Source organism: Emys orbicularis, chromosome 13 (assembly GCF_028017835.1).
Source record: "Emys orbicularis isolate rEmyOrb1 chromosome 13, rEmyOrb1.hap1, whole genome shotgun sequence".
In the NCBI taxonomy this organism is placed as follows: domain Eukaryota; kingdom Metazoa; phylum Chordata; order Testudines; family Emydidae; genus Emys; species Emys orbicularis.
Genome location: NC_088695.1, coordinates 33,900,037 through 33,914,556, shown reverse-complemented (window position 1 = coordinate 33,914,556; position 14,520 = coordinate 33,900,037). Strand labels below are relative to the sequence as shown.

The 14,520-nt window shown below is 47.0% G+C and overlaps 1 protein-coding gene across 2 annotated transcripts in view; it reads left to right on the top strand.

The window, feature by feature from the left end:
* Nucleotides 1–1,295: 1,295 nt before the first annotated feature.
* The window catches only part of MGAT5B (alpha-1,6-mannosylglycoprotein 6-beta-N-acetylglucosaminyltransferase B), a 172,017-nt gene continuing 158,792 nt past the window's right edge, over nucleotides 1,296–14,520 (top strand). For both annotated transcript variants that reach the window (XM_065415867.1, XM_065415866.1), the window contains exons 1-2: nucleotides 1,296–1,363; nucleotides 12,969–13,081. In XM_065415867.1, the coding sequence (XP_065271939.1) occupies nucleotides 1,296–1,363; nucleotides 12,969–13,081 (181 nt within the window). The remainder of the gene's footprint in view (nucleotides 1,364–12,968; nucleotides 13,082–14,520) is intronic.

Here is a 14,520-nt window from a genome sequence, read left to right as displayed (position 1 = left end):
AACTTGACTAGACAAGGAGATGGATTCTGATTTCACTTACAGCAGTGTAAAACAGGAGCAGTCCCAGTGACCTCACTGATATGAGGGAGGCAGAGTTGGACTCAAGGCCATTCCTGCTCCAAGCTTTAAGTATCCCCAGGCACTTTCCATCAGAGTAGGGGTTTGCCCTGCCATCTGTTGTGCCGCCTGGTGGTTTTTGGGTCGACTGCTGTCTTTCACCCCAGAGGTGGCTGCATTTTAGAGGTGCTTGCTGTTGATAGTTTGTGAAGCAGTTTAGGATAAAGGGTACTCTATTAATGTGAGATTTACTGTTGCTATTAAAATTTAGGAGTTCACTGATAGGGATGGGGGCTCAGTTGTCTTGGTAAAAGATGTCAGGGGGTGAGATTTCAAAATATAGGTCTGCAGCCGAGGAAACATTGAAATCTCTGGAGCGAAGAAGTTCCAAGAGCCAGCATAGCTGCTGGATCAGCCCTACCAACATAATCACTCCTTAACAGAAGGCAACTGATGCCATCCCATGGCTACCACTAGATGGTGCCCAATCCACAATTTAACAGGAAGGTTTTCGCCAATCCCAGCTGGAGCAGTGCAGCCTTCTCCGATGGAAACAATGCAGTGCCTGCTCAGATTAAAGCAAGGGGCTGGATACCTAGGTTTGTGCAAGGGAGCTCCCAGGATGGGATGGAGCTGGCTCTGATATCACATCTGTGGACATAGAGGGTTGGGAACACCATCGGAATCCAGAACAGTGCAGACTTTTGACTTGGGAAGCCTTCCCAGAGGACAGCAACTAGCTGGAAGTGCTGAATGCTGGTTTGTGTATGTGTGTAGGGGGGTGGGTGTCCGGCATTTGACTCCAATTAAGGTGAAATCTGGAGTGAACAGGAAGGAGAACAAAAAGTGGATGTGATGAAGGAGTCAAGGTGTCTCCCAGCTGCTCCATCTTCTGTGGGGAGAGATGGATGGACAGAAGTGCTGCCGTTTGCGACAACCTGCCTCCAAAATGTGAATAAGAAAATCCCGCAAGAGAACCTGGTTCAGTCGTGCTCGCTCTGTTAAGATCTATTTCATCCAGAGCAGACAAACGTTCACCAGGGTTGCTCCATTGGAAGAGAAGTAGCTTACCTGGAGCAGAAGAGCTAATCCCCCTCTCGGTGAAGTTGGATTGGTTTGGGGTGCTTACCCCACCTCTGTATACAAATCGTCCTAACCATGGGCACTGTGTAACGGCAGCGTATGGCTGGCTAAAGTGTCGGGTTGCTTCCTTTTTATTTCTTATATAAGTTTGAACAATGATCACAGTCAATTCGGATGGAAAAATAATGATCAGAAGATGTCTTGTCACCTTGAGACCTTTTAGGTAAAGTTCTTTTTATTGCTCTATTTACCATTGTCCCTCCCCACCCCCGGCCTTTGCACCCCATCTTTCTGTTCAGCTTCAGGGAGCTGAAATTGAATAATTCATCTAAACAAATTTCCTAGCCCTCACTGTCTTCCAGGGGAATCAATCCCAGATTGAAATGTCAAGAATCAAAGCAAGTTTGCCTTTAAGTCAGCTTGATGGGAGCTGATGTATGGCTCTTGCATACTGTACCTGGCCTGCTAATTCATTTGTTATGCTAATATCAGTTGGGTATTATTTTCAGGTTTTTAATACTTTTCTTGGTGATATTTGCAACCACTGGGGAATCGATGCATACAAATTAAAAGCCAGCTTTGGCTGTCAGTGACACTGGTTTGAATCCAATGATGTTAATGTGGTTGCTCCGGATTCACACGTGTAACCAAGAGCAGAATCTTATCCAAAGTCAGACCTTCCAAGCTCCCCTCCCCACCTGAATTTATGCATTTCTACGTACTGATCTCCTCCCCTCCAACAACTACAAAGTTTTTATGATTCTGTGACTATTGATTTGCATAAACTCCTTGCTGTACGTCTTTTGTGTGTGTGTGTGTGTGTGTGTGTGTGTGTGTGTGTGTGTGTGTGTGTGTGTGTGTGTGTGTGTGTGTGGACTGTCCATTAATATGCAAACTCTTCTCTAATGCTTGTGTGCTTTCTTTAAAACTGATTTGAGGAGTCATGCTTTATGCACTTCCAGCCTCCAAAGGGCATTGTTTGTTTGTGTCTTATGGGTGAGGAATTAAAAATATAAAGGTTAGGTCTGGATCCAAACAAACCCATCACAGTGCTTTCTGATGGTCCAAGTAACACAAAAGCATTCAAAGTGGATTTCACAAACCAGGATGCTGGGTTTTAAACTTGGCCAAAGGAAATGGCGTTTGTGGGGATGGAAGGGAGGGTCGGGTTATCTTTTCTCACATGGGATAGCTTTTGAGAATTATTGCTGCTGAAATTTCATCTGTCTAAAGAATTCATCTGCCCCCGCACACCACCATTGTATCTGAGCACTTCACAGTCTTTTAATGTAGTTATCCTCCAAACACCTCTCAGAGGTATGGGAGTGTGATTATCCCCATTGTACAGATGGGGAACTGAGACACAGAGGAGGCTAAGTGCCTTGCTCAAGGCCATACAGGGAGTCTGTGGCAGAGCTGAGAACTGAACACAGGTTGCCCAACTCCTAGGTTAGTGCCCCAATCACTGGACTGCCCACCTTCTTGGACCATCCAGGCAAACAGGTGGGACAGGTAGCTCTGCTAGGACTTGGGAGTGGGTCAGCAAGGGGATTGTACCTCCCTGTTGGCTTGGCAGGGATTTTGTCTCCAATCTGATGGCAGGCAGGTTGGGGAGATAGCAAATGGGTAGAAGGGGCACGCCGGTGAGGCTGTGCTGTAGGGCAGTTGCTTTTGGATAGCAGAGCTTGCCTCCTGGAAGGAGGATAGAAGAGAAGGGAGAGGTGCCTAACCACAGTTGGGCTGCATGTTGAAGAGGGGGTGGAAGCAATTCCCTTATCCCTCATCCTCATTCCGCTGCTGTGGGCCAATCCTGCCCTCAGTGAAGTCCAGGGCAAATCTCTGATTGACTTAACAGATGCAACACTCATGGATGGAGCAGAGGTGGATTGGGGCACACCCTGAACTAGCAGGGAGGGGGCTAAAGGAGGGCGGTTACTCTGTAGCAATTCACCAGCTGTGCCAGTTGTGTCAAACACTATACGCAGCCGTCATCTAGAGCTGTCGCTTTTGCTCCTGTTGAATGACACTCTGCTTAATAGAACAGCAGCGCCCAAGGCGTTGTGCTGGGCTCGGCGGCTGCCTTCAGTGGGGGACGGGGCCAGCGCCACTTTGAGAGGGGCTGTTCATTCACTTCCATAAATATGTTTGTTAAACACCAAGATGAAGTTAGTGGAAGGGGCTCCCCCTCTGGGAGTGGGGAAATCTCATCTCTAGCAGTGTCCTGGGAATAAGGCTTGAAGTAGGAGTAACAGCAATGAGTCATAGCACACTGGCCAAGTCTGATTAAAATTAGGCCTGAGACTGGAACAGGAGGGGATATGTCTGTGGGGATTTGGGGATGGGGCCAGGTGACCAGTTCAGGGGCTTGGTCTTGCTAAGAGACTCAGGTACCTGGACAGTGTTCTCAGTACACTAGGGCCTGATTCTGCTCTTATGCTGGTGTAAATTGGGAGCAATTGAAATCAATAGGGTTACGCAGCTGTTAAACCAGTGTGAGACTTGAATCAGGCTTTTCTAAGAGATGTTTTTTCCTTGAGATTTTATATCACAGGAAAATAGATGTGATTGACTGTGGCTAAAGCACCTCAGGGGTGTTTTCCCCCCAATCATTTAAACAAACTGGTGGCAAGGATTCTCCCTGGTTTAATTCATCGGTAATGGTGTTTGGTGGGAATATTTTGAAGCATTGGAACTGAAAGGCTAACAACACCAGTGTGGTAGGACTGAGGTGGTGAGGGAAACCCGACCTGCAGCACCCACTTATTTTCTAGGTCTAAGCCCTGCCCCCCAGCTTTGTTGATGCTCTTCACCCCCTGCTAGTCTAGGCCTTGAGCATCCCACAGATCAGCTAAAGGTGTCATGACCTGCAACTTTTCTCCTATTCTAGCCCTACTTCTCCCTACCTCCACCAATTTACCAGCGCACTTCAGTCCTCACCTGTGGCACACCCTGTTGTTTGAACTCTGCCCTTACAGATCCCAAGCCACCATTTTATGTAGCGAGCATGTGGTGAGACTTGCGTATGCTCTTAGGCCTCGTCTTCACCGCAGCTTTAGCTCGAGGTATGATTCAAGTGCTCCCTTAATCTCTAGCTCAAGTTAAGTGGTGCTTTAATCTCAAGCTACTGGGGGTGTGGGTTGACGCTTGAGAGCTGTTGATGCTCACACTAGTAATGCAGTGGGGACGTAGCTAATGTGCTGCTAATCCAAACGTCTGTGTGGATGCTCTCACGTGAGCTAGACTAACTCAAGAGCAGCTGGCTGCTCTTATCCACACTTAAGTTAGTGCTGCAGTGTAGGCAAACCCTTGGAATCTAGACCCCCCCCCCCAGCTTTGTGTAGTACTGTGGCTGGTCTGCAGTCCATAGTGGTCACCTAAATCTATTGAGACCACATGTCAGCTGGCGTTTAATCAGCTTAGCTCCACTGAAGTCAGTGGGCTGGATCCAGCATAGCATCAGTGAAGTTGCCAGGCACCAACTGGAGATTTGGCCCATTGAAATCAAAGTGGCGCTCAGCTGAATTCAGTAATCATCCTCCGGATAAGCTTAGTGTGGTGAGGGAAAAGTCCCAAATCTGTGAGCGTGCCCTGGGAATGGAGAAGAGTTGCTGATTGCTAGCACTCTGTAAACATAGCAGGAGGAGATCAAATAATGGAGAGGAGGATTTCTTGATAGAAACTTGTGTGAATGGCTCACTTCTAATGTGTCTGACTTCAAAATCAAAGGTACCTCAGTGAGTGATTCTACCCAGCAGTACCTGATGGAGCCAAAAGTTAATCACAAGTCAACTATAGCGCCTTACCCCAGCCATCTCTATGCTTCTCTTTGGGGAACTAAAGAGGAGTGCCGTGAAAGCTCGTAAGTAGAAAAGCCATTTCTTTCCTCAGAAGCTTAGGGATCGGTGGGCAGTGATCGATCCAGCGGGGATCGATTTATTGCGTCTAGTCTAGACATGATAAATCGACCCCCGAGCACTCTCCCGTCGACTCCTGTACTCCCGCGCCGTGAGAGGCGCAGGCAGAGTCGACAGGGGAGTGGCAGCAGTTGACTCACCACGCTGAAGACACCATGGTAAGTTGATCTAAGTACGTCGACTTCAGCTACGTTATTCACGTAGCTGAAGTTGCGTAACTTAGATCGATCTCCCCCCCAGTGTAAACCAGGGCTAAGAATGCATTGTTCCCATGGAGGATTAATGCTGCTGCTTAGCATTTTGCTGTCTGGTGACCCAGTCTGAGAGGCCTCTGGTGTTTCAGGACCATGGAAAGCTCATGGTTAAATTACATCTTTTTAAGTACCTAAAATCTTGAGCCTCCTCCCCTTCCTCTGCAATCCATTTGAAACTGAAGTTTTTTCCTTCTAATGAGATGCTAGAACGCATGGCCCCTTTGAATTTTTTTCTTCAGTAATTGTGGAGGGTTTTTCCTTCTTTCTTTCCCCCATGGTCTAAATTGTTAATTAAATGCGGAGTTTAACCATCGCTCCTTGCCAGATCATAATTATGAAAATTAAAATGCATAAACAAGGCCTTGCATAATGATGAAGACATTATCAATAGAAAGGATTTGATAGATGAGTAGGATCAGCTCTGATCATTTAAACTCCAATCCCCCAGGTAATGTGTCATTAAAGTATGCCGGGGGGAGGGAGGAGGAGGAAAGGGGGAGGCTGCACTGGATGAAAAGGGATAGATGATTAGAACCGCCCTCCAGCTGCAGCAGGGCATTCCTATTATTTGTGTTACTATTGTGCCTAGAGGCCTGTAGAACAGACATGTAGTAAGAGGGAGTCCCTCTTACCCTCTCAAGCTTACACGCTCCATAGATGAGACTGCTATAAGAGAGGGAATCAGGAAAGTATTATTACCGTAGCTTACAAACGGGGAAACGATGCCCAGAGACATGCCCAGATTCTCAGAGGTATTTAGGCTCCTCACTCCTGTGGATTTTAAAGAAATGTAGGGGCCTAAAAGTCTTTGAGGATCTGGGCCTAAGTGACTTGCCAAGGGTCATGCAGGAAGTCAATGGCAGAGTCCAGGACTGAACCCAAATCTCCTGAGGCCCATGGCAGTGCCCTAGCCACCAGGCCTCCCTTGGAAGGGTGCCATACCAATGGCTCCTCTATGTCCCTAGAACCTGAGGGCACACTCAGCCCTACCGTAAGCAGGCACCATTCCCATTGCTTTCAAAGGGAGTTTACACCAAGGCTCAGCTTGGTTCCAAGAGGATAGCAAATAAATTTACACCCCCCCCCCGAGTGCCGAATCTGCAGTAGTTATGCTCCTTTTTGGCATCTTACATGCTTGATCAGATCAGCTGTTGGCCAGGGTATAACGTGTCTCATCTCTTACCATGCAGCTGAGTTTGGCCCTGGTAGTCCAGAGTACAGCTCTCCTCAGGTGCAGACAAAGAGGATTTGGAAATGGTTCAGATTGCCGCACAGCTCTGCCAATGCACTTCAGTCCTGGTGCTTGCTTTTCCCCCATTCGGAACAAAGGTGGGCAGTCTAGAGGGGGTGAGCACAGCCCAGGAATTGGAAGAGGGCAGACTGCCCAGGAGATGTGCCAGATTAGTGCATCACATGGGCAGCCTTCACCGTCTCGACCTAACCATCAAGGCCCTTCCCTCTCTTCCTTGACTGCATTGCTTTCCCTGCTCCCACTCTGCCAAGATGCTAGCCTTGACCACCTGCTGCCGCCTACAAGTGTCTTTGCATTTTCTTCCTCACCCCTTGTGCATGGAGCTCCCTTTCTGAGCTGACCCGATAGGCCGCTACCCTCTTTGCACAGAAATCCCTTCTCGAGGTCTGCTTCTACCGGAGTGCCTCCAGGAAAACAGCTGGGTTGAGAGGCAGCTGGGGAAAGTCAGTGGTTATAGAGATAGAGTACATGTAAGGGGGTATTTATCCATACAGGGTGGCCTTGTGATAGGAGCACTGGGCTGGGACTCGAGATATGGGTTCAGGTCTGAGCTCTTGGACAGTGGGCAAGCAGGGCCGACGAGAGGGGGGGGGAAGCAGGGAAAAATTACCGGGGCCCGGCAGTCCGGAAGGGGGCCCAGGGCCCGGCTTCCCCGGCTTCCCCCCCTTCTCTGCCCTGTTTAGCCGGTCCGCCCTTGCTGGGGGGCCTGAAAAAAATTTTTCACCGGGGCCCGAACCCGCCCTCGGCGGCCCTGTGGGCAAGTCACATAGGCTGGGGTTTTCAAACAGGCCTCTGGGAACTGGGCACCTAACACCCTTACGTTCCTTTAGGAATCCCAGCCTTAATCTGCCCTCTGTCTCAACTCCCTGTCTGCAAAATGGGGATAATAAATACCACTTCCCTACCACGTAGTGCTTTGTGAGGATAAAATTCATTGACAATGGAGAGGTGCTATCATTATGGTGGTAAGGGGCATATAAATTCCTAGGTGGAGATTTATAGACTGAATATATCTCATCAATTCTCTCTCCCCTTCCTTATGTTAGTCATCAGCTTAGGTTGTAAGCTTGCCTGTGTTTGTACAGAACTTAGCATGATGGGGCCCTCATCTGGGGAGGCCATTCGTCTGGCTTTATACCAGATAGTCCTGCTTTTCTGAGGTTCGTCCCTCATCCAAGACTCAAACAGAACAGGGCATGAGTTTGTCCAATATAAGAGGCATTATAAGAGGCTATTAGCCAGGATGGGTAAGGAATGGTGTCCCTAGCCTCTGTTTGTCAGAGGGTAGAGATGGATGGCAGGAGAGAGATCACTTGATCGTTACCTGTTAGGTTCACTCCCTCTGGGACACCCGGCATTGGTCATTGTTGGTAGACAGGATACTGAGCTGGATGGACCTTTGGTCTGACCCAGTATGGCCATTCTCATGCTCTTATGACATCACTTTGAAGAGTGCACTGCTTCACCCCTGCCAGCATGACCTTGCATGTGGGTGGGTCCAATGTCATGTTGGTGCGGGGTGGGGTGGCATGCTCTTTGAAATGGCATCCTCTATGTGCCATGCATGCCAGGTCACACCAGCATTGGGCGCATGCCATTCCCAGAAGTACCAGTATATCTGGTATTCTGGGAACGCGTGAGTGACCACCCTACCCCTTTCTTCCTTCAGCTTTTCAGACACCCATAGTACTCCTAATGATGAATGGCTGCTCAAACCATTTCCTTCTCTTGACTCAGCCTCCTCTGAGAACAGAAGCCAGTTTTCTTCTCTTTGGGATCCCAAACATCACGGGATCTCCAAAGCTCTTCCAGTCGGCCTCACTCCTTGATGGTCAGTCAAGATGGTCAAAAGTGACTTGGGGTGCCTCAAAGTCATTGGGAGCTGTGTCTCTAACTGAGCTTTGTGCCTTTGAACATTCCCTGCTCACTATTTTAGCATCCAATTTGAGACGCCATAAAGGGGCCTGATTCTCAGACAGGCTGAACACCTGCCCTCTGCAAATGAGGCCCATTTAGGAGGTCAGTGGTTGGGCAAATCACTAGTCACTTCTAAAAATCTCCGCCACATTGATTGTATTCATGACGAGGCTCCTTAGTTTTCAATCCTTCATTCCCATCCTTGGGTCGCATTACAGAGGGTCAATTTTCTTTTTGTTGAAGCTTTTATTTAAACAAAAGATGGCTTTTTGACTAAATGGAAATTGGGATCATAGTAAATGAAAACCAAAGACCCAAAACATTCAATTTTAAACAAATAAAAGACCAAAAAAATAGGCTTTTGGTTTTTCAGGAGTTTTAAATGAAAAATTCCCATTAAAAGTTTCAATGAACACTTTCTTCGCAATCTTTGGTGGAAAATAAAATACATTTCCCAGCCAATTCTAGGTGTCTCGTTCTTCACTTCCCCACCCAATCTTGCTGCTTGAGTAAGGGTGCTGTCTACTGAGGAAAGTCTTTAACTCAAAGGAACTTGGAAGATGCTCAGTTTTTCTTTTATAACAATGCAGCTGCCACCCAAATAGATTCTGTGTTTTGACCTCTAATTCATCTCTTGAAGGGTATCAGGCTGGTGACTGGAACTGGAATAATAGAGGAGAGATTTCACATCTCTGAAAATATAGAGTTGGCTTGAGAAAATGCTTTTTTATTTTTCTGTGCCACATACAACTTTTTAGTCCCACTGAGTATGTTCCATTTATCTAGTGGAGACAGGGACCTAGTTCCTTGCCAGTTAGAATAATGTCCACTTCAGCTCCCAGCCTACTCAGTGGAATGAATCAGGCAAAGAGGAAAGAAGGCAATTGTGGTGCCTGAGGAGTTCATTTCAAATTTAGTTCAGCAGCTAGATTGTTGTGAATGGGAATGTCACCCTGTAAGCCTCGTGTCTTGCCTGTCCCCCAGACTGCAAAGCTGAGCACAATAGATAGTTTATGCAATTGATGGCAGCTTAGTTCCAAATAAAAATAGTATGTTATAGTCATTGTGCACAGCTGTGAAAGTCTAAGGAAAGGTGCAAAGTCTCCTTTTTTGGAGTTTTTCTCAATATGAAAATCTGAGTATCTCAGAATTTATATTACGATAGCACCTACAGACCTTGGCTGAGATCAGGGCCTATTGTGTTAGGCACTGTACAAATATATCCTAAGCAGAATTATTTGAATAACCTTTTTTGCTAGTAATAATAATAATAATAATAATTAATAAAACATTGTTTCAGGTCCAATGAAAAAAGAAATGTTGGTCAAATCAAAAGGTTAAAAACATTGTTTCAGTTGAGCAAAAAGACTTCATTTAGTTTTTGAACACTTTTTGTTAATGTTGTTTTTAAAAGCAAATAAAGGAAATTTCAGAACGACTTTGTTTTGAATAAGAAAACCAGAATGTTTCATTTTGATAATATTGAAACAATGTTTTGGAATTTTAAAAAAATTATTTTAGTTTAAAAAAAAAATTTGTGAAATCAGTACAAGTTCATGAAATGTTCAAGTGTCACCCAATCTGCATTTTTACCAGAAAAAGGTTTGGGGGAGAAACTTTTGTCCAGTTTTGATGAGCGACAACCCTTGCACCAAAAAGCTGACATCTCACTAGCTAGGACGCTCAAATGGTAGGAGGGGAACCAGAGGCATAGAGAGGCAACACTGCTCAATAGAAGAGCCAAGATTAGAACTCTGGTCTGTTAGGTTAGTGCCCTTGTTACCTGTCAGCTCTGTGTTCTTGGGGAACCAGGGCACAGTATCCAGCCTGTCTGACTCACAAAGGACCTCCCGGCCCCCAGCCTCTGCTTGAACCAAAACCGATCAGAAGAAAGACTTACAAAAAGTAGTGAAAAGGCAATGGGGGACACACCTAAACCCTTCTGGACAAGGGTGACAGGATTAAGGCAACTCCCCTAGCCTCATTCGCATCGAAGACAGGATAGGGAGGCATCTCCATTAGCATACAGAACAGAGAACAGAGATTCCAAGGCAAGAACCGCACTGAACTCTGGGACCAGAAAAGCAGGGAAGCACTGCATCATGGGGGATCTCTGCTCCAGATGTTAATGAACCCATGCCTGCACACACCCAGCTCAGTAGTTATCAGACCAATTCTAGTAATAAATCCTTTATTGGTATCCAAAATACGGAAGCTGCCTAATTGCACTGTGAGCTCCCTCAAAGGAACGCCGCCCATAGCCAGGAATGATCAGTTCCTATTGTCTAGCCTGAACAAAACAACTTTGGTACACTCCCTTGAGCCCCCAGTTTACCCATTAACAAATCTAGTGTTCTCTCTTGAACCATTGTTGTTTCCCTACAAAAAACCCCTACCCGTGCTCAAGTAAGTGTTCTGATGCCTGGATCCAAAATCTGCATCAGTTCCACTGGGACTTCATCTTCTCCTGACTGATCATGCTGGGGGCTCTGCCAGCAGTCCAGACCCTCAGCTACCACCACCACCGGGGAACCTCGACCGGTTCAAGGTTCATGGAGTGGTGAGAATCCAGCTCTCTCTCTCTCTTTTCTACTCTAGGTATAGCTTTCTAACCCTGACATGTGTGATCAGTTATAGTTTTCTAAACCTGACTTTTGTAATCAAATGTAAGCTAGATTTAATATTGTAACTGTTTTGTTTGTTTGGGTCTCCTTGTATGGTTATTACCTGGCAATAACTAACTTTTATGGTTAAGTTGGTTGCTTCCCTCCCTCTCTCTCTCTGTCTCGTGTTTTTGGCTTCCCTATTTGCAGTGCAGCAATGCTCCTTTTACCTAAGCTAAAGATCCCTGCAGCGCCCCAAAATCCTGTGGGGTTTGCTTATCAAGTGCGTTACTACCAGAACAACTGTAACGTGAAAGTGGGGATAGGGACGTGCTGAACCTGTGGCATATGCGGGTGGCAGCTTGAAAGTGCGGCTCAACCCAGCCTGCTCAGGCGTACTCTATTCCGGTGCAGTGCCTGTGGCATATAAGGGTGACAGCTTGGAAGTGCTGCTCAACCCAGCCTGCTGAGTCCAGGGACATATAAGGGGTCAGCTTGGGAATGCTGATTGACCCAGTCTGCTCAGAGGCGCTCTGTTAATGTGTGTGTGTTCGTCTCATTCTGGGGCTGGACGAACCCAGCCCTGGGGAACCTAGGTCCTGCAGGATAGCTCCATTGGGAGGGAACTTGCAGAAGGGAGAAGTAGAGCTCCGTATGAGAACACAAGCAGTACATTGATAGAATTACAGAAACCCGCCCCAGAAGAGTATCCCTAATAAATGAGCATACCCCAAAGTAACGGGCAAATCTGGTAACACCCTATCCTGTGGACCATGCTGCCTCTCATTAATATATAATGTTAGCATTTGTACAGTGCTCATCAACACCTCTTAGCAGGGGTGCTGGATGGCTAAGGCATTGGCAATAGAATGTGAAGCCTTTCACCTCTAGTTTATTAGCTCAAATTGTATTGGCTGGACAGATTCCCCTAGGGAGGAGAGAGAAAGGGAATAACAGTGGACAACTATGCAAAATGGGACAAAGGGACAGCCAATGAAATTACAAGGCAATACATTTAAGAGTGATCATACATAACACATAATCACCCTGTGGAACTCACTGCTACAAGATATCACTGAGGCCACGCACTAGGATTCAATAGAGGATGGATAATAATGAGAGCATCCACAGGGTCATTAGAGGCAACTGTCGGAGAATAACAGGGTTTTCACTTTATGTTTGGGGTATCAGCCCTCATGCTTCAGGGCATAAGCCAACCACAAAGAGCTCGATCGACAAAGAGATTTAAATGCCGCACTGCCACTTTAGGTGCCTAGGTCCAAAATTTAGATCTTCAGAACCCCCACTTGGCTACTAGCTAACCCAGTAGGCACCTACGTTCTGTTGGTGCTTTTGTTTCTGCCAGTAAAGTCTCCTAGGCACCAAAATTTCTGCTGGGTGGCATACTCAAAGCCACCTAAGTCTTGACAGCAATGAGCTGTTCAGTGCCTAGTGCACCTCTAAGCCTGGCCGGCTGCTGGACTAGATGGACCATTGGTCTGATCTGGCTTGGTATTTCCTATGTTACTAAAACAGATCAACACTGGTGACTTGGCCAATCCTCTTTGAATGGCCAAGAGGACCAGGATTAAGAATCAGCTGCTGAGGGTTAGAGTTCTGGTACATGGCACGATTGCCCATTCCACCTCTCAATGCCCGCCCCCCCTTTTTTTTCTCATACAGACTTTTCAGTAAGAAAAGTCAGTGCAAGTGAGCTCTCGATAGGGTGTTGGGTGGAGGGGGTTTTGCTGAGAATCAGACCACAGGACTTGTGGGCCTGTGAGTGAAGAGACCCATAGCTTACTAGTAACTGGTGGGACAACCTGTTTAGCAGAGAAGCCATTACTGATTGTGTCTCACCTTATCTTTTCTTTTTCTCCTCCCTCAGGATATTTGTGCTGGGCATTGGATTTTTCACCCTGTGCTTCTTAATGACATCTTTGGGAGGCCAGTTTTCAGCCAAAAGACTGGGAGACTCTCCCTTCACCATCAGAACCGAAGGTAACTGGCATTTTAACCGTTTTGAAAACTATTTTAAAAGAGGAGAACTTGTGCTGCTTTTTGCTCCTTGTGACTAGTATGGGAATAAATGCTTCTTCTGGGATAACGAGTCTAGGGAAGTGGTAGTGCACTAGTCAATGTCTGTCTGTTGCTGCTTCCTGCTGGAGTATGACAGACCTACCCATGTCTAATAGCTCCCTCTACTGGCTTACTGGGTAGGGGCCTGTGTTTCTAGAGCCACAGATCTTGAATTGGTTGACATGCTAAGTGTATGGGCTGCTTAACTATTTCCATTCAACTCTTTGTCATTACACGCTCCATAAACAAGGAGGGCAGAGAGGGAGGAAATCAGATGGAGACTGACATTTTCGCAAAGCCTTCTCGAGAACATTTCCAAGAGTATGGAGGGGGATGTAAACCATGAAGCTCTAGCAGTGTTTGGTGCAAGGCATTGTGATGGCACCTGGTGTATAGAGAACCTGGGTGATCTGAATGCAAGGGGCTAGATTCTCAGTTGATATATGCTGGTGTAGCTCCACTGACTGTGCCAGCTTACAGCACCGGAGGCTCTGGCTCAGGACTGTGGAAGGCTTTGTGGTTGTAGACAGGTTTGGTCTCCAGGGAGTGGAAGTGTGGCGAGTGACCTTTTTGCCATTTTTTTTGTCTCAAAAGGAGACACTATGATGGGAAACTAGGGGATCAACTGTGTGTGTGTTACATTTTAATACCCATAAAAGTACTCTATAGAGGATGGAGAGGGAATAGTCAAAGGGTTCTGATTCTAATGGAGAAGCTAATTGGGAGAAATGTTGCACAAGGGCAGATCCTAGGATTGAAGGGATGTAACCTGTTCCCTTCTTTTCCTCACCCCTGTGTATTCCTGACACCTCCAACCTCTGGTTGCCTCCTGCCCTGATCCACCCTCCACCCCCTACCCAGGCCGTGTAGAGATCCTGCTCATCTGTTTGTGGGGTGAGTTCTTGTTGCCCCTACTCACCTCCCCTAATGGACTGAGGGGTCAGGAGATGGGGCTGCAGTGCAGCAGAAATGTGGGAGGATGGACAGAGAACTGGGTGCTGGATGGGACCGCTGATGGGGAGTTGAGAATGGTGCATGTTGTTAGTGCTGTGGCATGTTGCTGGTGCTGCAGAGTTGTTAATGCTGCTATTCTTGGAGCTCCAGTGTTAGCTGCACCAGCAGAGTGCACAGCATGTTGATTCAGCAGACCTCGGTGCTGTTTAGAAAAACCACAGGCTCGGATCAGTGACGAAGGTGCTCGGCCAGGTTTATTGTCCGCAAAGCACGGTACTAGCGCCCTGTCCAGTAGCTCATAGGGACACTAACACGTGTGCCTGATACAAGGTAAGGACTCAGTCAGCAAACAGGATGCTGTCCCCTCAGCCGATGTATGCCCCTCCCATGACTTCTCCTTTTATACA